At 61.5% G+C, this 27,086-nt stretch overlaps 2 protein-coding genes across 9 annotated transcripts in view; one reads left to right on the forward strand and one right to left on the reverse strand.

The window, feature by feature from the left end:
* The first annotated feature begins 694 nt into the window (after positions 1 to 694).
* On the forward strand, positions 695 to 8,951 carry MPG (N-methylpurine DNA glycosylase). The gene is made up of 6 exons (XM_055562702.1): positions 695 to 776; positions 1,232 to 1,426; positions 1,618 to 1,760; positions 3,657 to 3,890; positions 6,284 to 6,488; positions 8,509 to 8,951. The coding sequence occupies exons 1-6, from the start codon at positions 695 to 697 to the stop codon at positions 8,913 to 8,915; spliced, it is 1,266 nt and encodes a 421-aa protein (XP_055418677.1). The 3' UTR covers positions 8,916 to 8,951.
* Positions 8,882 to 27,086, reverse strand: part of NPRL3 (NPR3 like, GATOR1 complex subunit) — a 33,253-nt gene continuing 15,048 nt past the window's right edge. For 2 of the 8 annotated variants that reach the window (XM_055562527.1, XM_055562529.1), the window contains 9 exons: positions 24,613 to 24,766; positions 23,601 to 23,682; positions 17,883 to 18,020; positions 16,627 to 16,783; positions 13,068 to 13,174; positions 12,546 to 12,754; positions 10,813 to 11,002; positions 10,032 to 10,196; positions 8,882 to 9,589 (listed from right to left, as the gene is read on the reverse strand). In XM_055562527.1, the coding sequence (XP_055418502.1) occupies positions 9,424 to 9,589; positions 10,032 to 10,196; positions 10,813 to 11,002; positions 12,546 to 12,754; positions 13,068 to 13,174; positions 16,627 to 16,783; positions 17,883 to 18,020; positions 23,601 to 23,682; positions 24,613 to 24,766 (1,368 nt within the window). In that variant the 3' untranslated portion in view covers positions 8,882 to 9,423. Of the gene's footprint in view, positions 9,590 to 10,031; positions 10,225 to 10,774; positions 11,003 to 12,545; positions 12,755 to 13,067; positions 13,175 to 16,626; positions 16,784 to 17,882; positions 18,021 to 23,600; positions 23,683 to 24,612; positions 24,767 to 27,086 lie in introns of those variants that run through there. The other 6 variants (XM_055562528.1, XR_008707680.1, XM_055562533.1 and 3 more) reach the window with 6 other exon arrangements.

The raw sequence follows: 27,086 nt of genomic DNA on the forward strand, positions 1-27,086 counted from the left end.
AGACCACAAAGCAGGAAGTGGGGGGCCCGGGGCGGGAGGGGGCAGAGGTTGTGCAAGGCCCTGCACTTGGGCTGAACATCTGGAGAAGGGGCTGCTGGCTCCAGCCCCGTCTCCTCCCTCTGGGCTGCCCTCCAAACCTCTCTTCGTCTTCAAGTTGGGGATAAGACGCCCTGAAGGAATGTGTGAACTCCCGAGATTTCTACAAGGTCCACGCACCATTCGTGAAATTGAAATGAAAACGAATCCAAAACAGCAGCCACCGTGCCCCTGGTCCCCCCAGGGGGATGGGCCCAACTGCGGCCTCAGCTTGTCTCAGGGCAGGGGGAGGGAGGCTGGGCACACAGGAAGGCCGGAAGGGGGGGACATTGTTCGGGCAGAAAGGCTGCAGCGGGTGAGGAGGGAAGAAGGGTGGGAGTCACATCCAGGCCTGCCTCACAAGTTCCCACTGACGACACACTGCACCCCCGGAAGGAAGCAGCCCTCAGTGCCACACACAGCTGGGCGGCTTCCCGCAGGCGCTGCAAGGCTGCCCCTCCCTCCGCAGGAAGTCCCCGTGGGGGCCCTGGGAGGTGGGGGTGCACCGCTGGGCGGGGGCCTGGGCCTGCGCTGGAGCTAAGCCCCTGGGCTGGTCTGAGGAGGAGGAGGAGGAGCTGGAGACCAGGGCTGTCCCAGCTGGACTTGCTGACCAGGCGCCATGCACATCCTGGCCCGTCACAGGCCCTGGTACCTCCCCACACCCCCACACCATCCTCTGCCCAGCAGCTTCCCAAGGCCCAGTGGGTGCCCCTCACAGGGCCAGGGTGACCCAGTCAGAGAGCTCAGGACACGCTCCAGGGCAGAGCTGTTCCCTACGCTGCCCAAAAGGGCAGTGATGCACCTCACAGCGCCCCCAGCCGCTGCCCTGCAGTAAGGGTGGTCAGAGGTCTCCACAGCCCTCCTGCTGGCCTCACTCCACTCCAGCCCGCTCACCCCCAGAACTGTGCAGGCTCCTCTCAGCATCCTTAGGTGGTGGGAGGGGTGGGGGCCCCACTGCTGAGACAGTGTCCTGGGACCCACCCGTGGGGGTGGGGGCGCTTCCAGAAAGGCCTGGGTCCACCTCCTGGACAAAGTCTTTCTGGCCCACTCCGTCATCCAATCTATCCTCTCCACCCAAATGCGCCCTAGGTAATGCGCGTCCGCAGTCCAGGAAGGCGTGTCTCAAGGACCAGGGCTCCCATGCCCCCTCCCTCAGGCGCACTCCACGTGCACCCCAAAACCACCACAGCTCCAGCCGGGGCCCAATCAAGGCTCCTAAGAGACCAGGCCTCTTGGAGGTCTGACCACCAGCCGGTGGAGGAGTGCGTTCTGCGGCTGCGGGGGGGAGGGTGGACCAGGTGGACCACCGTGCAAGTGTGGCGCGGGGAGTGGGGGCATGCCACTGGGAGAGGTGAGGAGCCCGGGGCTCCCCTTCACCCCAGCTGCCTGCTCCCCCTCACACTGCAAGCGTTCCAGCAGCCGCGGGCTTCGTCCAAGATGGGAGGTGGGGCGCCAGGCAGGGGCGCCAGCGGGAAACGCGGGTCCCCAGGCCGGCCCCGGGCGCCCGCCCAGCTCCGCTTCGCTCCGCTCCCCCGCCCGCAGCCGGCCTTCCGCCCTCCTCCGCGCAGGCGCCGGCTCCACCCCCAGACCAGGCGGTACTTCCGGGTGGGCTCCTGGGTGGGCTCCGCGCTGGCGGGTCCGAAGCCGCGGCGGGCCGCCGGGAACCTGCGCGTCGCGGGGCCCAGGTGAGTGCGCGCCCCGGGAGCAGGTCCCTCCGAGGGCGCACGGCCGAAGGACAGGCTCTGGGCTGAGACCCTCCCCGGAGTCTCAGCCCCACCGCAGTGAGCCCTGAGCGGGAGCCAGTAACGTACTCCCGGGCCGCCCCGCTGCGTGTGCAGTCTCTAGATGAGCCCTGCCGGCGGGGTCGGACCCGCTCGGCCGCTCCATTTGCCACCAGCAGAGTCGAGGCCCGGCCCGAGGCCTCCAGGAAGGAGAGCCCGAGCCCGGTTGCCTGGTTACATGCTGGGCACACGGCCCGACTCACACGGCCCCTGCCCGGAGCCCGCCTGCCGCAGACGTGACCGTCCGGTTGGCCCGAGAGACTACTTCCGCACAGCCCTCCCTCCAGTGCGTGTCCCAGACGGATAAACACTCTGTAACTGACCCCGTTCGCCCAGGTTTTGACGGAGGGGTGGCAGGTGTCTTGGGCGCCTCCTTCCAGGCGGCTGTTTCCAGCCCTCCCCTGGGGAGGCCCAGCCTGGCAAGAGACCCTCCCCAGGTTTTGCCCAGAGGCACTCTGGTGAGGGTGTTTCTTCCTAACACTAGTGAGTGCTGTCTGTAGGCTGGCTGAGTACTTCCCCGGCTTCTCGTTTTATTCTCAGAACCACCCTGTGTGACGATATTGGTTCCCTTTCTGCAGGTGAAACAGAAGCACAGACATTAAGTCACTTTCTGGGGCAGCCGTCACTCTTGGGTGCAACAGCAGGCTCACCCCACTCCTCAGCCCGGGGATCTGAACGGGGGCATTGCTGAGCCTCACTCCCGGGGCAGCTGTATGAGCCCCCACCCCCCCAGGGTGGGTCAGGGCAGAGACCCAGAGTCAGCCCGGAGCCTCGGGCAGGCAGGGAGCCACACCCGGGCTGAAGAGCAGGGCCGCAGCGTCCCGGAGCGTGAACCCACACTCGGTGTCGGAAGACGGGCTAGGCTGCAGTCGCGGTCACATCAGCATCCGTTCTCAGCTGACCAGTGGCTCCGGACAACATAGTGTCAGCACTTACGTTAAAGGTGATGGGTCTGTCGCATGCCAGGGAGGCACTGGAATCGACCCCTGAGGAGGGTGTCCAGGCCCCAGTGCTCACCTGCGTCTTCCCTGGGAGACTGGCTGGTCCCAGAATGACTGAGGGTGTGTGTGGTCAGGTCCCCGGCCCTGCGGCAGCAGCTGGGAGGCAGGTGGTGTGCTGGTCTCGGCGGAGCCGCCTCACTCCTGGGACCTCAACTTTGCTTCACTTCTCCTTATTCTGACATCCTGAGTCACGAGCCACAGGACAGCTGGGAACTCATCAGGGTTGTCCTGAGCCAAGATGGGTGACCTGGTGCTCACCCACGGGGGTGTCAGGCCTTCTGGGCTCTTGTAGGAGGGGTCAGGCACAGCGGGAGTCCTGCCGATGTGGGGAAGGGGTGTGGATGACTCGACCCCCTAGTCTCTTCCTCGGCCAAGGCCCCACTGGGGTCACAGCTGACTTAAAGTTCCTGGTCAGGGTCAGGTGCCGAGGACTCAGAAGCTCAGAAGTCCACTTGGGGACCACGTGATGAGTGGCAGTCAGCGGGGACCAGCCCTGACCCAGGCCTGGGTGCCACTGTCCCCTCCCCAGGCCCTGAAGCCTCCTGCCACTGAGCTGTGTAAGTGCTGCGTACAGGGCAGAGTGGCTGCCTTGTCACTGCCTTTACGTGCGGTCATCTCCTAGGGCCTCCGGGTCCCCGCCTGGGCGGAGTACGTCAGGTGTGGCATCATCTGCAGCTGGTTGCCCCCATTTTGCAGATGAGGAGGTGGACAGGCAGGCGGTTAAATGAGTCCTCGAGCTCCTGACTTCACTGAACAACCAGCTGTCCTCCCCAGATGATTTTGTCCTTTCCCATTTCAGCTTTCCCGCACAATGGGGCAGAAAAAGCAGCGAGCGTTGGAGGCCAAGCGGCATCAGAGCCCATCAGATGGGACCCAGACGCCTTCCCCCAAGGAGCTGCACCTGGGGCCACCCGCGACCGTGGGCCCCACACGCAGCATCTATTTCTCAAGCCCGGAGGGCCGTCCTGCTCGCCTGGGATCAGCATTTTTCGACCAGCCCGCAGTGTCCCTGGCCCGGGCATTTCTCGGACAGGTAATAGAAATGTAGCAGCGTGGCCTCCGCGTGAAGAGTCACCACCGGGCAGCGTCTGTGGGCACAGCCCTCTTCCCGCTGGGCTCACGTCCCTGACTTGGCCCTGCCTGTCCTCAGGCAGTCAGCCGCTTTGCCCACACTTGCCCTGAGGAGCTTCACCTGAGTCGCCTGGGGCAGGGGCTGGGCGCAGGGTTGGCTCAGAAGAATGCCGAGGTTGTTGGGGTGCCTGCCTGCTCTGGGCAGTGAGAGTGAGGAGGCAGCAGCTGCAGCATCAGACTTTCCACTTGGGGCGTGGGAGCACTGGCCCTGGTCTGCCTGGGATGCCTGCAGGGCAGGCAGGTTTCTCACAAGGACTGTGGTCCGTGCTGGCCCTGTCACCTGCCCTGTCCCCTGGCACAGCCACTGCCCTGCCGGAGTTGGTCTGTGTGTAGTGCCTTAGACACACAGCAGCCGAGCCCACGGCACACAGGCTGTCCTGCATCGGCACGGGCTGGCGACAGCCTCTTCCTTGCCACTGGCTCGCTTCCCGGCAGCACCTGCAGCCCTGACCCCTGGGATGGGCGCCGGATGCCCAGCGCCCGTCGGGGAGCCTGCTCCAGGCGGCGTGCGCACAGCATGTGCCGCATCTGTGTGGAGCACCATCGGGCTACAGTCCTGGTGCCAGGCCCTGGCTTCCTGGTCGCCCTGGAGGCTCGGTGGCTACGTCGTGTCCTTTAATGAGCACACCGTGAGGTTAAAATAGCCAAGGAGAGTCAGTTTCTGTGGCTATTTGAAAACTGGTGCCAAGAACAGACCCTAAAATGTAAGCTAGTGGAGCGTGATCTAAAGTGTGCACTCGTCCAGAAGGGAGCAGTCTGTTCCCCTGAGGATGCTCTGGGCTTCAGGGGCCAGGAGGTCCTGAAAGCATGTGGAGTCAGAAGAGGTTATGACCTCACACGAAGTGGCATGGGGGCAGGTGAGTCCAGCGTCCCGTCGAGGACCCCAGGTCCTCACAGGCTCCCCCTGGGCTCCCAGCATGCCCATTTGAGCCTGAGGGTGGACAGGGCATTGTCCAGCAGAGAAGGGAAGGTCTTATCCCGTATACTCCTTTCCTTCAGGAGGAGAACCTTTCTCAGACTCTCCCAGTGGATGTCCTCTGTAGAGCCCATACCAGGCTTGGGTCTTGCACTCATCCTCGGGCAGGTCAGCGCAAGGAGCTACGGGTTGCCGCAACAGCCCAAACCACTCTGTGTCCCCTCGTGGGTTGAGAAGGGTCCTCTCAGGACCCCCACCAGCAAGCAGGAGATGTTTGTGATGGGCTGAGGGGCAGCCGACTCCTGCTGTCTGAGAGAAGGTCGTGAGATTCGGAGTAGAAGCAGACCATGAGCACAGGGCTGCAGGAGGCTCCACCCACCCGACGGCGGCGCAGAAATCAGGCTGTTTCCTGACCCTGGCCAGACACAGTGGGCTCCGTGGGTTAAGGGGCAGTGGCCTGGCCATCCGCTCGATTGCTCTAGCCTAAGGACAAGGCAGGTGCTGGGGACGTCCTGGGGAAGTGGCCATCCCCGATACTCCACCGTGAACCCTGGTTGAGTCAGACCTGGGGCTGCAGACACTGGGCATGCCTGCCAGCCATTCTCAGGGCCAGGCCACGGTGGTGCAGGCGTTGGGCACGGGGGCTCCAGGCAGGTGGGCCCGGCTCTGACGTGCCCAGCACTCCTCAGGGCCCTGACTCCCCTGAGGCCTGCTCTCCTTGGTGCTCTGCTGGCCCCAGGGGACAGCCCCTGACAGCCGCCCCTGCCCTGTGCTCAGCCAGCCTCTGTCCCCCGCTGGACCCAACCCCAGACCCACCCAGTCCCCGCCCCAGGGTGTTGTCCAAGGCAGCCAGCGCCAGGCCCACCTCCCCAGCCCACTGCCTGTGCTTGACCCCCAGTTCAAGGAGCTTGGCACCCCGGGGCTGGGGGCCAGGCTGGGGCACCGTGGGGCAGCTGGTCTTGCTGCTTTCAGAGCTGGCTGCGTGGGCACTGAGCACGACAGCCCTTTGCAGTTGGTCTGGGTGGAAAGCTCCACGGGCCCTGGAATCCTGGGCAGGGCCCTGTGCCCTTCACACCGCTCAGCCCCAGGCTAAGTGTCAGGTCCGGGGGCACTGGGCGGGGGGGCGCAGGGCCCCCGTGAGAGGAGGCGTGAGGACTCGCTTGTGCTGAGCACACCCCGGCTCTGGCTGGCCCAGGCTAGCTGCGCCGTGGACGGGACACTCGCTGAGCAAGGCCCGTGGCCCGCGGCCCAGCGGGATGGGGGGCGCAATGGCCGGACCGGCTGTATGCAGATGTCCCGGGACATCCCAAGCTGGGGAGGGGCGTCCAGGCTGCGGGCCATCAGCAGGGAACGAGCCCCCTTCTTCCTCCCCGGAGCAGATCTTAGTCCGACGACTGGATGACGGCACAGAGCTCCGCGGCCGCATCGTGGAGACTGAGGCATACTTGGGGCCAGAGGATGAAGCTGCCCATTCAAGGGGCGGCCGGCAGACCCCCCGCAACCGTGGCATGTTCATGAAGCCTGGGACCCTCTACGTGTATCTTATCTATGGCATATACTTCTGCATGAACGTCTCCAGCCGAGGTGAGGAGGACCGGGGGGCAGGTGTCTGAGCCAGGGGCGCCTTGGGAGCGAGGCTGCGGCGTCACCCTGGCTGCATTACCAGTGGCTCAGAGATAGACCTGAACCCAGAGCGGCCGGTGCAGGGGCCCCCGGTGGCCACTGGTGCCGCTGCTGGCGCGGGAGGACTCGGAGGGGGCGACTGTAGGGAAACGATGGTGCGATCAATTTGGGGTGCTCTGGGCTCAGGCAGGAGCCTCAGCAGTGGGCAGTCACAGGGTCTCAGCAGGGATGACCCTGCCACCGTGGGGAACACGAGGCAATGTCTGGATGTTCTCGGCCGTCAGAGCCCTGGCGTGCTCCTGGCTTCCCGTGCGTACGAGTCAGGGAGGGTGCGCACTGTTCATGACACATAGGACGCCCGACTCCACAGAGAATCGTGGCCCCAGGGTCAGCGGTGCCAAATGGAGAGAGGCTGATCTAGAGCTCTCCCTCGTTGGGGGACCCACCAGGTCCTTCGTGGATAGGCACCTCTGTTTTCTTGGGCGTCTGTGCTGGGAAAGAAGCGCCCGGCAGTAGGTCTCCCTAGCCCAGTCTGGCCAGCCAGTCCCAGAGTCCGTCTGCTGAGCCTCCGTCCCAAGATGAAGACTTGGGATGTCAGGGCTGTCGGTCACACTGGAGAATTCCAGTGACGTGCGAGTTGTGATCGCCCAGAGTGGACAGCTGCAGATGCTGAGTGTGATCCGCAGGCTGGAGGATGCGAGGAGCCCTGACTGGCCCTGCACCCCGCCCCGCAGAAGGCAGTTATGTGCAGCTGAGTGATAGGGACTGCCCCAGGGGCCTGTTATCTCCCAGAGAACCTTCCAGTGGCCAAGCTTTTCTTTGGCATTAGAACCAACCCCTCGTGAGGGGAGACTGCACTTGGACAAGGGGATGCGGTTGGTGAGGAAGGGAAGGCGTTTTGGGGGGTACAGTTGGACCGGGCAGATGAGGGAGGTAATGTGTTCCTTTCTGGTCATGTGACCAGGATGCCCAGGAACGTCTTGGTCAGGGGAGCAGAAAACCGCAGGGTGTAGACTGCTGGGGCCAAGCATCATCCAGGAGGGAGGGAAGGGCAGCGGGGCCGGTCTGTGCCTGCAGGGTGGAGGCCTGGCGGAGACCGAGCAGCTGCTGCGGGTGGGGGGCGGGGGGCAGGGGGGAGGATAGGGAGGCCCAGTGGGAAGAGCTGGGGCTGCACGCACACGCATCCTCGGAGAGGAGCGGTGAGCTGCTCCCCTGACCTGTGTGCAGGTGGCACCCAGCGCGCTTGGTGGAACCAGAGGGAGCTGTGCAGCTGGTGAGGGAGAGCCCAGGAATCATGGAGGGACTAGAGCCCAGGCTTGGGCGCCCTCAGGCCATCCTGAAATGCTTTGAAAAGTGGCTGGTTAAGGCTTGCGGGCTGTGCAGGAGGCCAGCTCCTGGGTGCTGTTGGGAAGCCCTGTGTGGCTAAGGCCCGGGAGAGACTGGGCTGCCCACGCGTCAGGCTGAGCCCCTCAGATCCCAGCAGGTGGGGCAGACTCCGGGCCCAGAACAACCCCAGTGCTCAGCTGGGGATCAAGGGCTCTGGACAGACATGTCTTCTCTGGGGAATCCCAGGCCCTGGGTGTCAGCCATTCCTCAGTGGCCTGGACTGGAGGGGGAGAGGGCGGGCCCCGAGGTGGGGAGCTATGTTGGCACCTCTCCCCATTGGGTCACAGGGTGGGGCTCACCTGCACCCTGTGTACACTGGGGGCTGATGGGCATATGCCCATGGGGGGCCATCTCTGGGGCTTCCATTGCCTACCGACCTTACAGTTAGCACCAGTCATACAAACCAGAGGAAGCCAGGGAGCTCAATGCCTCCCTAGCTGGTAGGCACGCGGCCAGAGGTGCCCGTAGGAGGCACAGGTGAGCAGGACGGGTGGCAGGCACAGGGTCTGGGCAGAGAGTGAGCACAGGTGTCCCCAGCCGCTCTGGTCGGGCCTTGGATAGGAGAACCACAGCCTGGAAGCTCCATCTCCCACAGGGGACGGGGCGTGTGTCCTGCTCCGAGCGCTGGAGCCCCTGGGGGGCCTGGAGGCCATGCGGCAACTTCGCCACGCCCTCCGCAAAGGCGCTGCGGGACGAGCCCTCAAAGACCGTGAGCTCTGCAACGGCCCCTCCAAGCTGTGCCAGGCCCTGGCCATCGACAGGAGCTTCGACCAGCGCGACCTGGCCAGGGATGAGTCTGTGTGGCTGGAGCAGGGCCCCCCCGAGCCCAGTGAGCCAGCCGTGGTGGCGGCAGCCCGTGTGGGCATAGGCCAGGCTGGCGAGTGGGCCCAGAAGCCCCTGCGCTTCTACGTACGGGGCAGCCCCTGGGTCAGCGTGGTGGACAGGGCGGCAGAGCGGGACACACAGACTGGAGCCAGGGCCTGCTCCCACGGGGACTTTTAATTGTTTACAAACGAAATAAATGCTGTGTTTCTACAACAGTGTCCTTTGCACCTTGGCCAGAGGCCCCCTGGCAGCCAGCTCTGCTCCGGTGACCCAGGGCCACCATGCCCACTTTCTCTCAGGCCTGAGGCCACCCCGGGGTGGGGGGCAGCACGGCAGACACACTCCCAGGGGAAACAGAGCAACTCCCCACAGGACGTCCTGGTGCCTTGGGTGCCCGCAGAGGGGACTGCTTGGCCATGGCCTCCGGAGGCCAACACAGGAGGGTGGGGCTGGGAAGGTGCCCGCAGGCAGGCAGTGCTGGGCCAGACAGGGCGGCGAGGGACACGGGCAGAATCGTGCGGGAGGCATGCAGCCCTCAAGAGGCCCGCGTGCTGGTCGCGCCCCTACCTCAAACCTCACCTTCACAGCCCAGGGCCCCTGAGGCTGTCCTGAAGACCGAAGATGAGGAGAGCAAGGCCCCGCAGTGGGAGGGAGCCGGGAGTGAGAGGCAGTGCCCCCACCCAGCTCACGTGAGCAGGGCCTGGAAGACGGCGATGACCGGGTCCTCATGCGTGGTCACCACCAGGACGCTGCGGAACTTGTCCACGAGCGCCAGCAGCTGGGAGCGCCGTGTATTCTCATTGTACATGATCTCCTCCAGGTGGTGGCGGCCGCGGAAGTAGTGCAGGAGCCTGCGGGGGTGGGGGCGGGAGGGTGTGAGGACAGCTGCAGCGGGGGCTCGGACAGCCCGCGGGGCCCGCTCCCACCACAGCCCCTCGGCGGAGGAGGGGGCCGCACGGGCAGCTGTCGCTTCTGCCTTCCGTGCCACTGCAGCTTGGGGAAGTCTGGCCTGGAGGTTTGGCCCGATGACTTCATGCTCCCGGAACACCACGTGCCCAGTGCCCCCAGGTCTGGGCTGGGGGGTGACAGGTCTCTCACCCATGATGTGCAGACCTCAGGCCCCACCCCGCCCCCAGGCCAAGGGTCCTGGGATGATCCCTGCCCAGCCCTTGAGGACAACGTGAGGAGCAGCACTGGAAGGAGGTCCAAGAGACACCCCACACACAGGCGCCAGTCCTGAGACCTGCGCTGAAGTCTGCCACCTGTCTCTCTCCACACGGGGCCCCGCCGCACCTGGCAAGCATGCGGAGGTCCTCGGGGTTCTGGGCCGCAGGCACGCTGAGGATGGCGGCCCGCTCGTGCTCGGACAGGCTGGCCAGCAGGCTCTCTGTCATCCTCCTGTTCAGCGGCGAGTCCCCGCTGGGGAGCAGCTCAGCGCTGGAGTTGTCCATGCTGGGGCTGGTGAGGGTCATGTCATCGCTGCTGGCTGAGAACCGGCAGCAGTCAGGGAGCGGCGGCCCTGCGGTCACCCACATCCACCTGGGAGCTCACCGCCACGCCCTCGGGGAGCTGCCCCAAACCCCAAGGTCATCCAGCCCCTCGCATTAATGGGGCCCTGGGAAGGCTGGGGTCCCCAAGCCAGGGACCTGGGCTCAGGGCTGCTGCCTTAGGGAGACACTGTGGCCAAATGGCTCTGCAGAGAAGGGACCAGTCACTATCTCCACAGAGGCCCTGGGGCTGCAGGTTTCAACGGTCCTCCAAGGATGCAGTGTGGTCTGCTCCAACCCCAGGCTGGGCCAGGCTGCTCCGACTCAGCAAGGCAGAGCCCCGTCCTCAGGGAAGCAGGGGAGGACCTCCCGTCCCCCAGGCAGAGCTGCCCAGTGGGGCGAGTGACGTCCATGTGAGGACACAGCTGCCCAGAGGGCGGTGTGAGCAGGGGTTCGAGTGCGGCCCTGTGACGGTTCCGTGGTCACTCACAGGTGCCCAAGTCGGACCTCCCAGCCACCCACCTCTCGCAGGGGCGCCCAGGTGCTCACCCCCCTCCAGACAGATGCCCAGGGGCAGGAAGTCCTACTTGGGGAGCCAAAGCTGAGGGCATTGGGCGTGCTGAGGCTGCGGCCGCCCACCCTGGTGGCCAGGGGCGCGTCGTCCTCGCGGGCGCGGGGCTCGTCCTCGCTGGGCGAGGCCATCAGGCAGACGTAGGTGTGCAGCTGCACCAGGAGCCGGCGCTGCAGCATCCACACCACCATCTGGATGAGCTGCGTCTGCAGGCGGGGGCGCCGGAGGTCAGAGGGGTCACCCGGCGGGGCCACGGCGGCCCTCACCCCGCCACGTGCCCAGCTGCCCACACGCCTTTCTGCCCAGAGCTGACAGGACCTGTGACGTGGCGGCCCTACTGTGCCGCCTCTCCCGGCCCATGGGCTCTGTGGGGACCCCGCCCGTGGCCAGCACCCTAAGAGCAGAAAGTCCTCCCCTGGGTCGACCCCCATGTGGGGGCATCCACGTCCCCAGACCCACATGCCACCTTCCTGTCACTGGGGTTCCCTGCTGGGAGGGGCAGGCAGGCATGGACACACGCGTGTACCGTGAGCATGTATGACCCAGTCACAGCAAGGAAAATGGAAGAGGACTGTTAAATACTTCAAGAGACCTCGTCAGCACCTGCACACATTCAGGGCCTGAAACAGGAGTTAGGGAGGCAGGCGGCTTCACCCAGGACCCAGCAGAATCGGAACCAGCTCCCCTCAGGCCAAGAAAAGCCACCGGCTGTCCAGACCACTGGGAAGTCTGCACTGGGGAGGGGAGGGTGCACACACAGTGTGCCTTCTATTTGGCTGGCACAACCTGGCACTGTCCCAGGAAACCAAAGGTGCCGCGAACAACGGCATTTAGAACAGTCACGCTCGGCGTCTAAGTGAAGGGACCAACAGACCAAGCTCCAGCTTGGGGTTGGAGCAGACCACACCCCACCCCTGGGAGGACCAGATGGTGACTGACACGGTCCCTCCTCTGCGTTCACAACTTGAGGAGGAAAGGGCTGCTTTTAAGGACTGGCTTTGCCTACCAGCCCCGGCACTTGTTACAGCAAACACTTCACTTTGAAGACAAGCCTTGAGAACACCAGCCCATCTCTCCCGGGGGCCCAGAGCTCAGGCTGGGGTGGGGGAGGCCTGGCTCTGGGACCCAGGTCAATCAGTCCTTCTGTAAACACACAACTCGCCAGCTCGTTCCCCATGCCTCACCCCTCCCTAGTGGCCACCACACCACACCCACACTCCTGCCAGCCCCTCACCACCCTGACTCTGACCCAGACCCAGGCCTGTCCTGTGCAGGCCCCAAATGTGAAAATTCTGGGTGTCTGTGAGCTCAGACTTATACCCACAGACCCCGTGGCCACGGGGACCCTGGCAGGCAGGAGAGGGAGTCAGGGGGCAGGGCCCAGGCTCAGTAAAACAAAACCCTCTGTGTTCCCGATTCTAGGACCCCCAGGTCCAGAAGGGGCACCAGGTGGCTCTCTTGTCCCAGGAGTGGTCACGATCTGCTACCAGTTACCTCTTAGCTCCACCCTAACCCTGAGAACTGCCTGCCACGGGCAGACAGAGCTCTGTGTGTAGAGGGACTGGCACTGCCCAGGTGTCGGCAGGCAGCCTAGCCAGGCAGCCAGCCTCTGGCAGGGCAGGTATCACCTACACAGCAAGCACTGCCCCCAACCCAGGCCTTGGGTGCAGCAACACTGCAGGCTTGGGATCAATTGGGGACTGAAGCCAGGTGGCTGGTCCCTGGGCTCCCCCAGCTCCCAAGACTCACCTCCTGAACAGGGGGGGCCAGGGGGTTCCTGAATTCTGACAAGGAGACAGGCAAGGAGAACTTGGCAAGGACAGACGGCAGGTCGTGAGATGGAAACTGGCGTGAGAACTGCTCGGCGAGCGGGGAATACCTGGGGATGGGGGTGAGGATCCCTGAGCTCAAGAGGTCTCCCCTCGGTCAGGCATCTGTGTCCTTGCCTCGAGCCCGCACTGTGCAGGAGGGGATGCAGTGTGGTGAGGGTCCGGGAGGGTGCAGTGAGGACAGAGCCCAGACGCCTTCCCCACGCGGCAGCCCCTGTGAGCCTCTGCGTCGGGACCAAGGCTCCTGACCTCCCAGCAGGCACCCTGCACAGGGCCCACTGGCCGGCAGGTGTGGGCAGGCGCAGACCTTTCCCAGAGGCTGCAAGTGCAGAGCAGCACAGGCCTGGGTGGCGCTGGAGGGGCAGGACCAGGCCAGAACTGGGACACGGGCCTGGCTGAGCTGGGAGCACCACCTGGGGCCCTGTCAGCCACAGGGACTCACAGACACACGCTGGCGTTGGGAGACAGCATGTAGACGTTGTTTTCACACAGCGGGTAGATGATGATGGCCTTGCCCCAGTACACCAGGTGGGCCGCAAGCTGGAAAACCTGCAGGCAGGGGGCAGGGGACAGTGCTGGGAGGCTGACCCTTCCGCCACCGGTCCCTCAGCTGTCCCGGCTGGCCCCGGCACGTATGCCAAGGGCAACCAGGACGAGGTCGACTCAGCTGCGCAAGGGTCTTGGCTGCTCATCCTGGCAGAGGCCGGCCCCTAGCCCACCGGCACCGAGCACCAGGACAGTGGATGAGGGGTCGCTGCACCCACCCCCACCCCTCACTCGTCCCTGGAGAACCTCCCTCTGTTCTGCTGCCCTGGGCTCTCAAGACATCAGGATGGCCCACAGACAGACCACAGCGCCGGGAGGGAGGGCCAGGGTGAGACCATGGCACTGGGCAGTGCTCACCCCGACCACCACAGCCAAGTGCCTGCGGGCACAGCACCAAAACACCCCCACCTCGTCTCAGCAGACGGCCTCCAGTGGCCCCAGCTCAAACACAAATAACGTTTCATTCCCATTGCTGACCCTCTCTCTCACCCCAAGTCCCAGTGACATAGGCTCTAAAGGAACAGGCTCACTTCCCTCCGTCTCTGCCACCAACCTCAGCCAGCGGGTCCACATCCCCTCTCCCTGCAGCCAGAGCGCCTGCTCCAGGCTAGAAGTCTGAAATTGAGAGCACTGGGCTGGAGTCAGGCTGTTGGCAGGGACACTGATCTTTGCCTCCAAGATACAAGCTGCTGTTCCTTGCGTGAGGTGAGGTGAGACCACGCCTCCCACCTTGGCCTCCGCGGTCACCTCTTTGCAGGTCACCTCCCGCCTCCTCTTCTGTAGTCAAAGCCTCTCCACCTGCCTCCCTCTCACAAGGGCCCACCCAGATCATCCAGGATTATCGCCCCATATCAAGAGTGTTAATTCCATCTGCAAAGTCCCACATAAGGAAGGTCCCACTCACATTAGGACGCGGAGGTCTATGAGGGCACTGTTCATTCATTACAAGTAATGTAAGTATAATCCTGATTTTGTTATTCAAAGATTATATGTTAACATGTATATAAAAGAGTTGGAGGAATCTACTGTGGCTACTGCTGCGATATGGGATTGTGGGCACTTACTCTGTGTCTATAATTTGTGTGATATTTGAACTTTTATAAGAAAGAATATATTAGTTTCATTAGACAAAAACCTTCAAATCACCTGATGACACTCACACCTGAGACCAACATTCCCTGGTATCTGTGCAGGGGCTCCGGCTGGGCTCGCCAGCCTCCCCCACGGGGCCTCTGCTGGGCCGCCTGCTGAAGGAAGCAGCAGTGCCAGCGGCCGGCACAGTCCACCCATGGGGCCAGGCCCTGCATGACCACACCAGCAGCAAACCCCAACCACACTGGGTTCAGTGTAGAGGGGCGAGGAAGCAGACGGCAAGGCCATGGCCAGGGAGAGACAGAGGCGACATCATCAGAGCTCTGTGCAGGGCAACTGTGGCCAGGGGGAGGCGTGTCCACACAGGCCCCTGTCAGGCAGCCACAGGGGCAGAGAGGGCCCCTCAGAGCCGCACACGCACGGGCACCTGGCCTCAGCAGCACCGGTCAGGATGCCGCGCAGTGGTGCACACACCACGGCCAGCACCTGCGAGGTCTGTGTCTCCTGGGTGCTAGCAAGGCAGTCCAGGACCCCACGTGAGACACCAGGCACAGGTCAATAAACACTCGCACGTGGGGTGGACAAAGGTCCTGGGGTAAAGATGGGGGAAGGATTCTAGACAACAGAATCCCAAAGGGCTGCTTTGGGGGAAGAATGGCCTGAGAGTCAGGCCTGGTGAACAAACTCCCCTACTGTGCTAACGTGCCCATCTCCATGGAAAATTCTTAAAGATTTGGGAATACCAGACCACCTTATCTGTCTCCTGAGAAACCTGTATGTAGGTCAAGAAGCAACAGTTAGAGTCAGACATGGAACAAGGGACTGGTTCAAAATTGGGAAAGGAGTAGGTCAAGGCTGTATATTGTCACCCTGCTTATTTATTTATGTCTAGAGTACATCATGCGAAATGCCAGGCTAGATGAAGGACAAGTTGGAATCAAGATTATGGGAGAAAAATCAATAACCTGAGATATGCAGATAATACCACCGTAATGGCAGAAAGCCAAGAGGAAATAAAGAGCCTCTTGATGAGGGTGAAAGAGGAAAATGGAAAAAGCTGGCTTAAAACTCAATATTAAAAAAACTAAGATCATGGCATCCAGTCCTATCACGTCATAGAAAACAGATGGGGAAAATGTGGGGAAAGTACAGATTTTATTTTCCCAGGCTAGAAAATCACTCTGGATGATGACTGCAGCCATAAATTAAAAGACGTTTGCGCCTTGAAAGGAAAACTATGACAAACCTAGACAGTGTATTAAAAAGCATCACTTTGCCAACAAAGGTCCATATAGTCAAAGTTACGGTTTTTCCAGTAGTCATATGCAGATGTGAGAATTGGGCCATAAAGGCTGAGCACCAAAGAACTGATGCTTTCGAACTGTGGTGCTGGAGAAGACTCCTGAGAGTCCCTTGGACTGCAAGGAGATCAAACCAGTCAATCCTAAAGGAAATCAACCCTGAATGTTCATGGAAGGACTGATGTTGAAGCTCCAATACTTTGGCCACCTAATGCAAAGAGCCAGCTCGTTGGAAAAGACACTGATGCTGGGAAAAATTGAAGGCAAAAGGAGAAAGGGACGACAGAGGATGAGATGGTTGGACGGCATCACTGACTTGATGGCCACGAATTTGAGCAAACTCCGGGAGATAGTGGAGGACAGAGGCGTGTTGCCGTCCCGGGGGTCGCAAAGAATTGGTCATGACTTAGTGTGTGAACAACAACGGCGAATAGACTGCGGGCCCCTTGGAGGTGCCTCAAGGGGCCTGAGAAAGCTGTCCCGGCCTCCGCAGCTGTGGCCCCTGGCCCGGGCTCCGCTGCCCCCTGGTGGCCAGGTGCTGCCCCACTCCAGACCCAGGGTCCCCCTCAGGCTGTCGCTTGAGGCCCCCCTGACCCAGCCTCCAACTTCTTCCTGTGCTTTTCCTCACCCTCAGCCCTGCCTACTGTTCCACCAGATCTTCAGCCAAAGAGGAGGGGCCACCATCTGATCAGAAAGGGCAGCCCCCAAGCATGTGACTCGGCAGGGAGATGGCACCTCGTACAGAACACAGGCCCGCGTGTCATGGGGTATGGTCCTGCTCTACATGGCTCCCACAGGGACTAAGTCCTCTCACCCAGCACCATGAAGGCCTCACTCCTCTCTGCCAGAGCCCAGCACCCCCACCACGATACAGACACTCAGGCCCCCGGCCCAGAGGCCGGTCTGCCTCCAGATCCATCACTGTGGCAGGCTGTGCGCGGCCCTCAGCTGGACTACGGCCCTAGGGAGGCAGTTTGAGGTGCCTCCTATGACACGTCCAGCCCCCCCCCCACACTGCCCATCCTGCCCACTGAGGGTATCTCCCCAGGCCCCCAGAGGTACCTGCAGCAAAGCCAGGTCTGCGTCCTGGGCCAGCTGCTGCAGGTTCTTCACAGCGGACGTGGTCTTGATCACGCGTACCAGGGCTGGGGAGCAGTCAAGCGGGAGCTCACCCAGCAGGGACTTCTCATCGCTGAGCAGCAGCAGGGCATGGTACGGGCTGCAGGGCAGAGACATGGTCAGTGGTACAAGCAGCTTTGGGCTCTCGGGGTGGGCACCTGGAGAGAAGAGGCCACGGGAGGAACTGGAAGACAAGGTTGTGCCCTGAGGCCTTTAAAAACCTGCGAGGATCACTGCTGCAGCAGAAAGAACTGCGGGAGCCCTGATGACCGGCTCTATCCCACCTCTGGGACTGCCCGCAAACACTGGTTGACTGAAAAACCAGTCAACCCTTCCCAAGGAAACAGTCCCAAAGAGGGCTTCCCTGGTGGCTCAGATGGTAAAGAATCCATCTGCAACGCGGGAGACCTGGGTTCAATACCTGGGCTGGGAAGATCCCCTGGAGGAGGGCATGGCAACCCACTCCAGTATTCTTGCCTGGAGAATCCCATGGACAGGGGAGCCTGGCGGGCGACAGTCCGTGGGGTCACAAAGAGTCGGACACGACTGAGCGACTAAGCACAGCATATAACACATGGGAAAAGCAAAATCCCCACCTCAGACTATGAACAGAACTACCTAGACACATGCTGGGAAGGAAGCCCAGGAGGAAAGGCACAGACAGCGCGGGGGCCTGGGTGAGGGAGGAAGACAGTGCTCTGCTTTCTGTCATCGAAACATCTGCTGTCCCGTGCCCAGATCTCTTTTTCTGGTTAAGACATTTGAAGAGACAGAGCACTTGGTGGGGAAGGCAAAGGCAGGAGACTGGGCTCTGTGCTCTCCTTGCAGGAGGAAGCCTGAAATGAACAAACAGAGCCCACAAGTTCTGGTTCAAGCAGAGACCCCGGGAGTAACACCATGAAGACACAGCCCTCGAGGGTCAGGCCCGCTGCTGGCCGTGAGGCGCGGCCCACAGCCCTACCGAGGCCCCAGGCTGGGGCTGCAGCACAAAGCCCTGCTCGGCCAGGCAGTGCCGAGAGGCTCTGGGGGTGAGCTGGGGGTGATGGTCACTCCTGGACAAAACTGGACATAAAAACATGTGTTTACAAAGAGCAGAGCCCTACCTGCCAGTTTCTGTGGCAGGAAGAGGACCCAAGTGCTTGGTACACCTCAGGCAGACAAGGGAGAGAAGGGCCGGCGGGTGTGGGGCTGGCACTCACCGGATGGCCTTCAGGCTGCGCTCGATGGCCTCTGGCGGGATGAGGCTGCTGGCCGCGTAGTGGATCTTGTGGGGCAGGCAGAAGCTCACCTCCAGCCAGCTGTTGACGTGGAGCCGCACCACCCCAGACGTGCACAAGCTGCAGAGAGAGGGCCCTCAGCCTTGCACACGCAACCACATCTTGCACACCCGCCTGAGGGCGCCTCCGCCCAGCCCACAAGTACACAGCAGGGAGGCTTCCCAGACTCCTACCCCGCATCCTACCCTGCATCTCAGTAGGGTTAAGAAAGCATCCTACCCCGCATCTCAGTAGGGTTAAGAGAAGAAAATGATGTATTAGGAACACACACAAAAGTTGCCTTTCTGGCCAGCCTCGGAATCTGCAGTCCAACCAGAGGCAAGGGATCAGGGAAGCCTCTCCAATCTCTGCCCTGGAGGCTCAATGCACCTGGGCGTCCCAGGGCTTCCTCTACACAATGGGCGGCTGGGCAGGGCAGGGCCCATCACCAAAAGGGAGAGATGAGCGGGAGAGGAAGGGGGAGCAGGAGGGAAGGGTGGCGGTGCCCGGCCCCCAGATATCCCGAGGGAGGAGCCCGCCCCTGCCGATGGCACAGCCCTGCAGGCGCTCCACAGCCAGCAGCCACGCCAGCCCCCACTCAGGCTTTTGGCACCCCTCATCTCTCCAACCTTGCTCAGGCCAAACACAGAGACTCTGTGTCTGACTCTCATGTCTCACATCCCACCTCAGACTGCCTGTCAATCCTGCCTGCTCCACGCAGGGTCAAACTGCACACCTGCTCCACTCTGGCCTCCCCGGTCCGCCCTCCCTACGCAGACCCCCAGGGGTCCCACCTCAGCAGTCCCAGCCAAGACCTCAAAGTGCCAGGCCCTGTGGGACCTGCCCACTCTTGCCAACCCTGTGTCCTTCCGCTGGAGAGTCCAGCAGGACAGGCTGCCCTGCTGCTCTCCAAGCTCGTGGACTTGCCCTAGCCACATGCTCTCCCTCAGGGGCGCCAGGGCTCCTTCCTGCCTACAGATCTCAACTCAAGGCCCACCTTCTCAGTGGGGTGAGCCCCAAGCCTGGCCCTGGCCCCCCGGGCGGCTCCAAGCTGCCATCTGTCCTGTGCACGGGCAGCAGCAGGCCCTCCTGTCCGCGGTCAGTGCTGTTTCCCGACCAGAATCCACAAGGTATGGTGCTCACCGCACGGCCAGCAACGGGCAGGGACACTGAGAGCACTTCCCGCCTGGAGCGGAGAGGAGGCCTGAGGATGAGACCCTCTGGGCTGCCGTCTCTCAGGAACGAAGCTGAGGCCCTGACCCGGCCCGGGTGCCGGGCACAGAAGGAGCGACTGCTAGCACAGAGGAGGGTGTGCGGCCTGTGCCCCCTGCCCGGCCCCCTTCCTGCCACGCTCCAGCCCGCGCTGCTGGCACTCAGGCCTCGGGGCTCTCGGGCACAGACTCAGGGATCTGGTGCTAGAGGCGGCCTGCAGCCCCCGCCCCGCATCCACAGGCTGTTCTTACAGTCCCTCCCCACAGCCCTGTCCAAAGAGCTGTGCGGAATCCACAGGCAGCAGTTTCAAATGTAAAAACCAGTCCTTATTGTCTCCAGCAGGGAATGGGCACCAGGGAGAGGAACCACGGGAAGCACACGGAGCATGCCTGTGACCCCAGCTGCCCCCAGGACTCCTGCTGGCCCCAGCCTCGCTCCCTCTCCTGTGCTGCCACCGGGGCACCTGGAGGGCTGGGCCCTCTCCCAGGGCTTCCCTGTCCCCAGCCGTCCCCCTTGAAGGATGAGAGAGGGTCTCAGGCCCCCAGCTGCAGGGGGGCCACAAGCTGTGGCTTGTGTGTAGTTCACTTCACATCTGCTCAGAAAGGCAGTGGACTCAGAACCAAGGTCTTCCTATCTCTGAGCTCCCCTCCAGGACATGGCACAAGGTAGCTGCTGGAACGCAGAGTCCTAGTCAACACAGAGATTCCTCTTTTCAAATGTAGCCAAGTGGGCTCCTCCAGGAGCCCAGCGATGCCATGTGCAGGCTGCTGAGCCACCAGGCACAGGAGGAGGCCCCAGGCACTGGTTCAGGCTCTTGGTGCACAATCTACAGCCTGCATTTGGGGGCTCCCACTCAGCCATGCCAGGGAAGACACAGGGAATTGTAAGCAAACTATGTGAACACAAGAAGCCGGAGAGAGTGGTAAGAAAAGGGACGTGGAGGAGGGGGCAAGGGTAGGTGTAGCCTGGGGCCTCATGGGGATCAGCAGAGGTGCCAAATCTGGTACCAGGCAGACAAGCCATCAAGGCCTGTGCAGCAGCATGGGGTCCCAGTCGATGGGGTCGCAAAGAGTTGGACAGGACGGAGCGACTGAGCACTAGCAGAGTAGAGGCTGGGCCCGAAAAGGGTCCTGAGCAGCTCGTACTTATATCCTCAGGGCAGCTAACGGTTTGGTGGGGACACTGAGGAAAACACTGTGCCCGTGTGAGGCTTATCCGGCCCCTCACACGGATAAGGCCACACCACACACTGGACTGCAGCTCTGAGACCCCGCCCCGCCTGCAACACGAGATAGATGCGCCCCCAGAGCCCAAGGCCCAAGGCAATCACACTGGCCTTTCAACAAGCGCTTATCTTTCACATCCCAGACGGCACAGGATGAAGCTCATCGCCCACCTCACAGCTCAGCACCCGAATTTCAGCCCCTGTCCTGACGCCCTCTGTGGGCTTGCACCAGGCACCCTTCTCCCTGCCCCGGGCCAGAGACCTCTGAAGCCAGCCCTGCACCCTCTGGTCCCAAACACAGCGCACAGGCCAACACTGCGCATGACCCAGGAGGGCAGGTGGGCTCCTGAAAGCCCACCCTGAAATTTCCAACACAGGTGCGCTTTGTGGAAAGGACTGAAATTCTCAGGATATTCGTAGGCGAGTCTGTGGGCCCAGCCCTGCTCTGGACAGGCAGCGAAGAGCAGGGCAGAGTCCCCAGCACCCCCAGCACTGCCGCAGGTCAGGAACTGCTTGGCAAACACTTCTTCAAGCCCCACCACGGGATCCACATGCTGAGCACAGACGGCTAGGGGACATCCCCAACCTCGGGGGATGCTGTCACTGAAGTCACCAAGCTACAAGGGGAGACACAGGTGCCGGGCAAGCAGCGGTGGGCTCCGCGGAGTCACGCGGCAGCAGCAGCTCACAGACGCAGCGGTCCCGGCGCACAGGGCCTCCGGGCCACGCCACACACGGGACTGCAGTCAAAGCGCTCGGTCCAGAACGCCCCTGTGCAAAGTCCAGCCCAGCCTCGAACCTCAACCAGACCTCAGCTTAAGGCCTCTTGCTTCTGCTCTGAGAAAGCCCGTCCCGGGGACTGCTGGCAAGCCTCCACCGAGAAAGGGCTGCGTGCTCCCTACCACCTGCCTCCCTGCCCCTCGGTGCAGCCCACTGCAGGAGCAGGGAGGGTCAGGCCAGACCCTCACAGCCTTCCCGCTGGGTCAGAGCTGCTGCTGTCAGCAGGCGGGGACAGGGGAGGACACGGATGGTCTGGGATTCCTACAGGAGAAGCACTGGGCGGGACCCAGGTCACAAGAGTCGGGCCTGGAAACAGGGAGGGGGTCTTCTGGGTTCAGGAAGGAGGCAAAGGGCTGAATGGGGGACCCGGGAGCTGCTCTTGCCAAGTGCTGACTCCTGTCCTTGGAACTGCTGCCGCTAGAGGGCGCTGGGCTGCCCCAGCTCCGGGCTCGGCTGGTCCAGCAGACCACGAAAGCAGCTGTCAACTCCCGAGGGTCAGCATCCCAACACAGTTCGAGCCTAAGAATTCACAGCTCATTGTTTGCTCAGAAACATACTGTCTGGCTCTGGATTGCTTTTTACTGTAAGCCCACACTGGCCTGGATCTAGCATGCAGTTTCAAGGGACGCTGCTCTTATGTACTCTGACACCCTGAAGTCATCGAAATAAAGACACGGAAACAGCAGCCACGCTGTGCATCCCTGAAGACAGCTCTCCCTCCCAACTAAAGGCACCTGCGCCCCCAGGAGGAAACGGGGCCAGAGCAGAGCATTCACAGAGAAGGGTACAGGGGTGGGCCCAGGTGAAGACGTGCACACCTGCGTTCATATTGGCTGACCTGAGACACCATCTGACCGTGGTCGGCAGAAACGGAAAGCTCAGAAGACTCTGTGTGGCAAAGTCAGGTGCTGCTGACAGGTGGGCAGACTCAGCCACAGAGGGCAGTACCTCCGTGACACACACACCTGACTATTCAGCCGGCAGTTCCACTTAGGAATTTCTCTCAGGGATGCACGGGCACCCACAAAAAAACACGCACGGCTAAGCCGCATGTCCTTCAGCAGCAAAAGCTGGAGCCCTTGAAGCCCCAGGGAGGCGGCAGACAGCTGGGCAGCAGAGAAGTCAGTCCTTATTTACCAACAGACAGATGTCTAAGTTGCACATGGAGGTGAGAAGGTACAGGGCAACTGCACACGCAGTGTGCTCCGGGCTCACCCTCCTGTGCGCCGCGCCCTCTGAGGGGCACACAGCACGCAGCCACCTGACACATCCTGTCTCCGGGACGGGACCGGCGAGGGTCTAAAGGGAAAGCAGCCCAGTGCCCTTTCAGACCTGACCGTCCCGGGACCTCTTCAAAGGCTTAAGCTAAATAACAAAAGGACAATTACCAAAACATCACAGTGGTTACCACTGGGCGTGGGGTTACAGATGGTTTTATTTTCTTTATACTTCTCTATATCTATAATAAATACATAATACTGGTGAAATCAGAAAAAAACATTAACATTAAAAAAAAAAGGAGGGGGGAATTCTCTGGCAGCCCAGTGGTTAGGACTCCACGCTTCCACTGCAGGAGGCCAAGATTCAATCCCTGGTTGGGGAATTAAGCTATCACAAGCCCCACAGTTCAGCCAAAAAAAAAAAAAAGAGAGAGAGAGAGAATTCACGGGAAAAAAGAAAACTTACATGGAAAAAGGAAAGGATGTGGACAAACCACCATCTCCGGAGGGGCTCTGGCCACAGCTCTCAGGTCAAGCCCATCTCCAGCAGGGAACACGGTCTCCTGGATGGAGGAGGCCGGGGCAGGGAAGCTGGAGGCGAGGGGAGGTGAGGGGGCAGTGCCCCTTGCGCCCCCCGTCCAGCAACACACCGGTCCCCTCAGCACCGAGAGGCCTCTAGTGAGCCCGCTGGCCAGGTGCAGGACAGAAGAAGCTGCCAGCCAGCGGCACTCACCCAGGACTGGGGTCCCGCAGACCCAGGGCCAGGGAGCAGTGGTCAAAGCCCTGTGGACACGCTTTAGAAAGAAGAGTGCCTGCCTTGCTTATCCACACTAAGAGCTGGTGCTGAGCTGGGGTTCCCACCATGTCTCCACTGCCTGCTGCCCACACTGAGTGTCCCAAATCCCCAAGACTAGAGCTAGTCAGCTAGTTGGGGGAGCAGGGCCAGCCCTAGACCCTGAGCCTCAGTCTCCTCTTGGGTGCGGCAGCCACAGTGACCTCGCCTGAAGAAGGAGGGCCTGCAACACTGTAGGTGCTGTGCTCAGTCAGCGTCACCTTGCGTTCTAGGCCCCCACACAGCTTTATTCAGGTCCATTTTCTAATCAGAGCAAAGTCTAGGGGTGCCGTCCCAGCCAGGCACCTTCCCGCCCTCCCTCCCATCTCAGGCAGAGCGGGGAAGCGGCACCCGCCTTGCGGAGGCCCTGGGCAGGAGGCCGCTCGTCTTACCTGTCATAAGCGTCCTTGAGGTCCCTGGCCAGCTTGCACTTGGGCAGGATGTGGTGGAATGGGGACTGAGGCCCATCATTTGCTGCAAGAGTTGTAACACAGGGGACTCAGAGCCTGCACAGCACAGAGCTCACACAGGCCAAATGGCAAGTTTAGGCTAAGAAGAACTTTAAGTGACTGTACACCGAACATCAGGATGTTGCCCGCTGGTCCGTGCCACCGTCTTCTGGATTTCCCCTGACCGCTGGCCCCACCTGACTCTGCAAGTACAGGCCTCACGTAACATCTAACAAAAAATAAATGTACTTACATTGAACTTTTACAAATTCCGGTGAAAAAGTCACAAACTCTTAAGAATGTTTTTAAAAGATAAAACTTCTGGATTGTTATTATTAATAGTACATAACTGGGGAAAATAAAGGTATTACACATTTTGACAACTGTCAAACATCAAAAACAAATTTTTCCAAGTGGCACATTTACATGTACTTTTACTTATAGCTAAAATTAGCCCAAGTTCACTGGCAAATGTAGTCCTGCTTTTCTCTTCTGTTATGGAGGTGCTGACCTGAGAAGACAGAGGTGCAAAGCCTGTGACGGGGGGGCCTCTCTCAGCTCTGAAACGCTGGCAGTGCAGCAGGGCCTCAAGCGGGCCCGTCAGCAGGTACTGCTTTAGTAACTGGCCAGCTGACGGCTCAATTGGGCTCCCCTTCAATTCTGCTGAAAGCGAAGAAGAGGCCTCCTTCCAGCTTGACGCTGCCCTTCCGCATGCCCCCCACCCCAGGGACACTGCTCAGCAGGACCAGGGTGGTACCTGACCTGCGGGAAGAGCCATCATGCGGGGTCTGGGGGAGGGGGACATTTTGGGCTGGGGAGCCACTCCCGGAGTGTCAGTTTAGGAGCCTGGGTCTCACTGGGGCCTTTGAGGGTCTTGCTGCGTGCCCAGGGCATGCTCAGTCCTGCACAGAGCCCACCAGCCTCCGTATTCTGGAGAAGCCGCTGGCGCGCTCACCGTCAGCCGTGGCGGACACCTCGTCCTGCAGCGCCAGGATCAGCTTGGCCTCCCGCGTGAGGTACTGGCAGCGGCGCTCCTCATGCTGCAGCACGGTGGCGATGCGGCGGGAGAGGGTGTGCAGACAGCTGATCACCGACGGGTCCGCGTGGGCCTGCAGGGCACCCCGGGAGGACACGCAGCATTGCTCAGACCACAGAAGAGCCCTCTCTGGGTGTCCCGTCCCGGGTCCCCTTGAGGGCCTCTCCCAGCGACGCCAGTCTGCACACGTTCCACAGTGGGCATGGAGCTGCTGCCCACACGGCAGCACAGATGGCCCTGTGGGTTCCCCAGTGGGGAGGACAGGCACACAGGTGCTTCTAACAAGTGAGAGAGGGTCCCGTACTCAGGGCCCCAGGCCAGCACATCCAGGGAGGCGGGGGATGTTCAGGAATGCAGTCCAGGCCTGGCAGGAGCAGCCCAGTGACACAACAGAAGGCCCAGACCCCACCACCACGTGCGCAGGGACCCAAGGTCACAGGCTTCCGTCTGAGGAAGAACAAGGGCCCCTCCCTCACCCATCAGCCCACAGGTCAAGTGCTCAGAGTAAGCCTATGGAGAGCAGAGCCCGGGGGTGTCTACGGTCTCCAGGGAGCGGCTGTATGAGAGCTCAGTCACACAAGCACACAAGTAACAACAGGGACACAGCGTGAGACACAAGCATTGGGCCCACTGCTCAGTGAAGACCTCTGTCCTCAGAGGAAGCGCTCTTCCTGAGAGCTGGCTAACAGGTCAGCAGGCACCAGGCCCCCGCACATCCCTCTGCACCCCTCTGCTAATCCTGGCACCTATCGGGGGCCACAGCCAAGCCAGGCCTGCGCACCCGCCCAGGCCAAGGGTGGGGCAGGCAGCTGTGAGGTCTGTGAAGATGCCCCCAGAGCTGATAACCGCCCAGCCGTGACTCAGCACCCCAGGAGCCGACAGGGAGGCTGAGTCATCCCGGGTGGAGGTGGGAGGAAGGGAGAGTGGCGGCCCCGATTAGAGCCTCCGCTTGGCCTCCCCTCCTGTTTATCTGCAGGCACGGCCCTCGGCAAAGGTCCACAGCCAGGCTCCTGGGCCAAACCTTGACCTAGACAAAGTAAACACCTTCATCACCTGGAGCTGGGGACACTCTGCTCCTAGCAGATCCACATTCACAAGCAGAACTCACCCCTGGCAGCACACCTGTGCGGCGAGGGGCTGAGGGCTAGGTCCACGCCGGGCCCCTGTAGACCGGAGCCCTCCCCACATCCAGGAGGGCCCCTCAAGGGTCCCCAGAAGGTCACGGGATAGAGGGTCTGGGTTAAGTGTGTACACAAGTGCCTCAAATCAAAACGTTCTGCCTTAGATTTTAGAAAAATCTGTGTAAAAATCCTCCTCCCAGCAAAGCAGAGGGAGGAGAGTGACCTGGGCACATGGTCACTCCCTGACCCTTCAGCACACACCTACTGGCTGGGGCAAGACGGTGCCGCAAATCGGGTGCCCAGGGCCGCTCACTCACACTCCTGGGCGAGGCCCACATGGACGAGTGTGTCTAGGTGTCCCGACTGGCTACAAGGCCCAGCCTGGCTCCAGGTGCCTGGAGAGCCCATGCTACATGGGGTACACCAAGGTGACCACCGAGGAGGCGCCAGCCCCGAGTGGAGCTCTGAGAAACATGCCCTCCCTGCACACGTGATGTGAAGCAGCATGACGCGCAGGGCATCGCCAGTGAGACTGTCTCACCCGTGAAACTCCCACCAAACAGTCAGGCCCTCAGAGCAGATGTACAGTTTGCAGGAGACACAGGGATTGTCTGCACAGAGACAGGTCTGACCGTGGACCCGTCCACGGGATAAAGGAGAAGAGAGTTCTAGATGGAGAGGAGGGGAGCGTTAGAGGCCTGGGCACACAACCCCCCATGCTTCTGTGGGCTGGTTTCTGGTTTTCACTCCAGTTTAGACAGGCCAACGGGAAAAAATGCTGTGACGACTGGGACACGTTTCCACGAACCAGACACTAGCTGCTACCTACATAAGTTAGTTCTGTCAGGTATGGTGTACAACAGCTGTCCCCTCTCAGAGACGCTTCCTGAGGTATGTAGGGGTGAGCACACAGGCGCTCTGAGACCTGTCCTCCTCAGCCGGGCAACGGGGTCGGGCAGAGGAGCCAGGGGCAGAGGCAGCAGCCGTGGGACCTGAGACAAGGGCACAAGGGTCATCAGGCTACTGTCTCGAGCCCAGGGCGTGCTGAAAACTTCAAAGCAAAAAGAGTGTACATTTTTATATGACTACAGAAAAGAGGAAATAAAACCCGTCCACTCTTTACCTTGCGTTCAATTCCTCCCACTGCTCACATCACTGCCTATGCTCTGAAGTCCTATGTTGCCCTGTCTCCTGTGGCTTTAACCTGGGAGGGACCCACCCGCTCACTCCAGCATCTGGCCTCACCCCCATTCTCACCTGTGGTGGCCACAG

The sequence above is a fragment of the Bubalus kerabau genome, chromosome 23, assembly GCF_029407905.1.
Source record: "Bubalus kerabau isolate K-KA32 ecotype Philippines breed swamp buffalo chromosome 23, PCC_UOA_SB_1v2, whole genome shotgun sequence".
NCBI classification, from domain to species: Eukaryota; Metazoa; Chordata; class Mammalia; order Artiodactyla; family Bovidae; genus Bubalus; species Bubalus kerabau.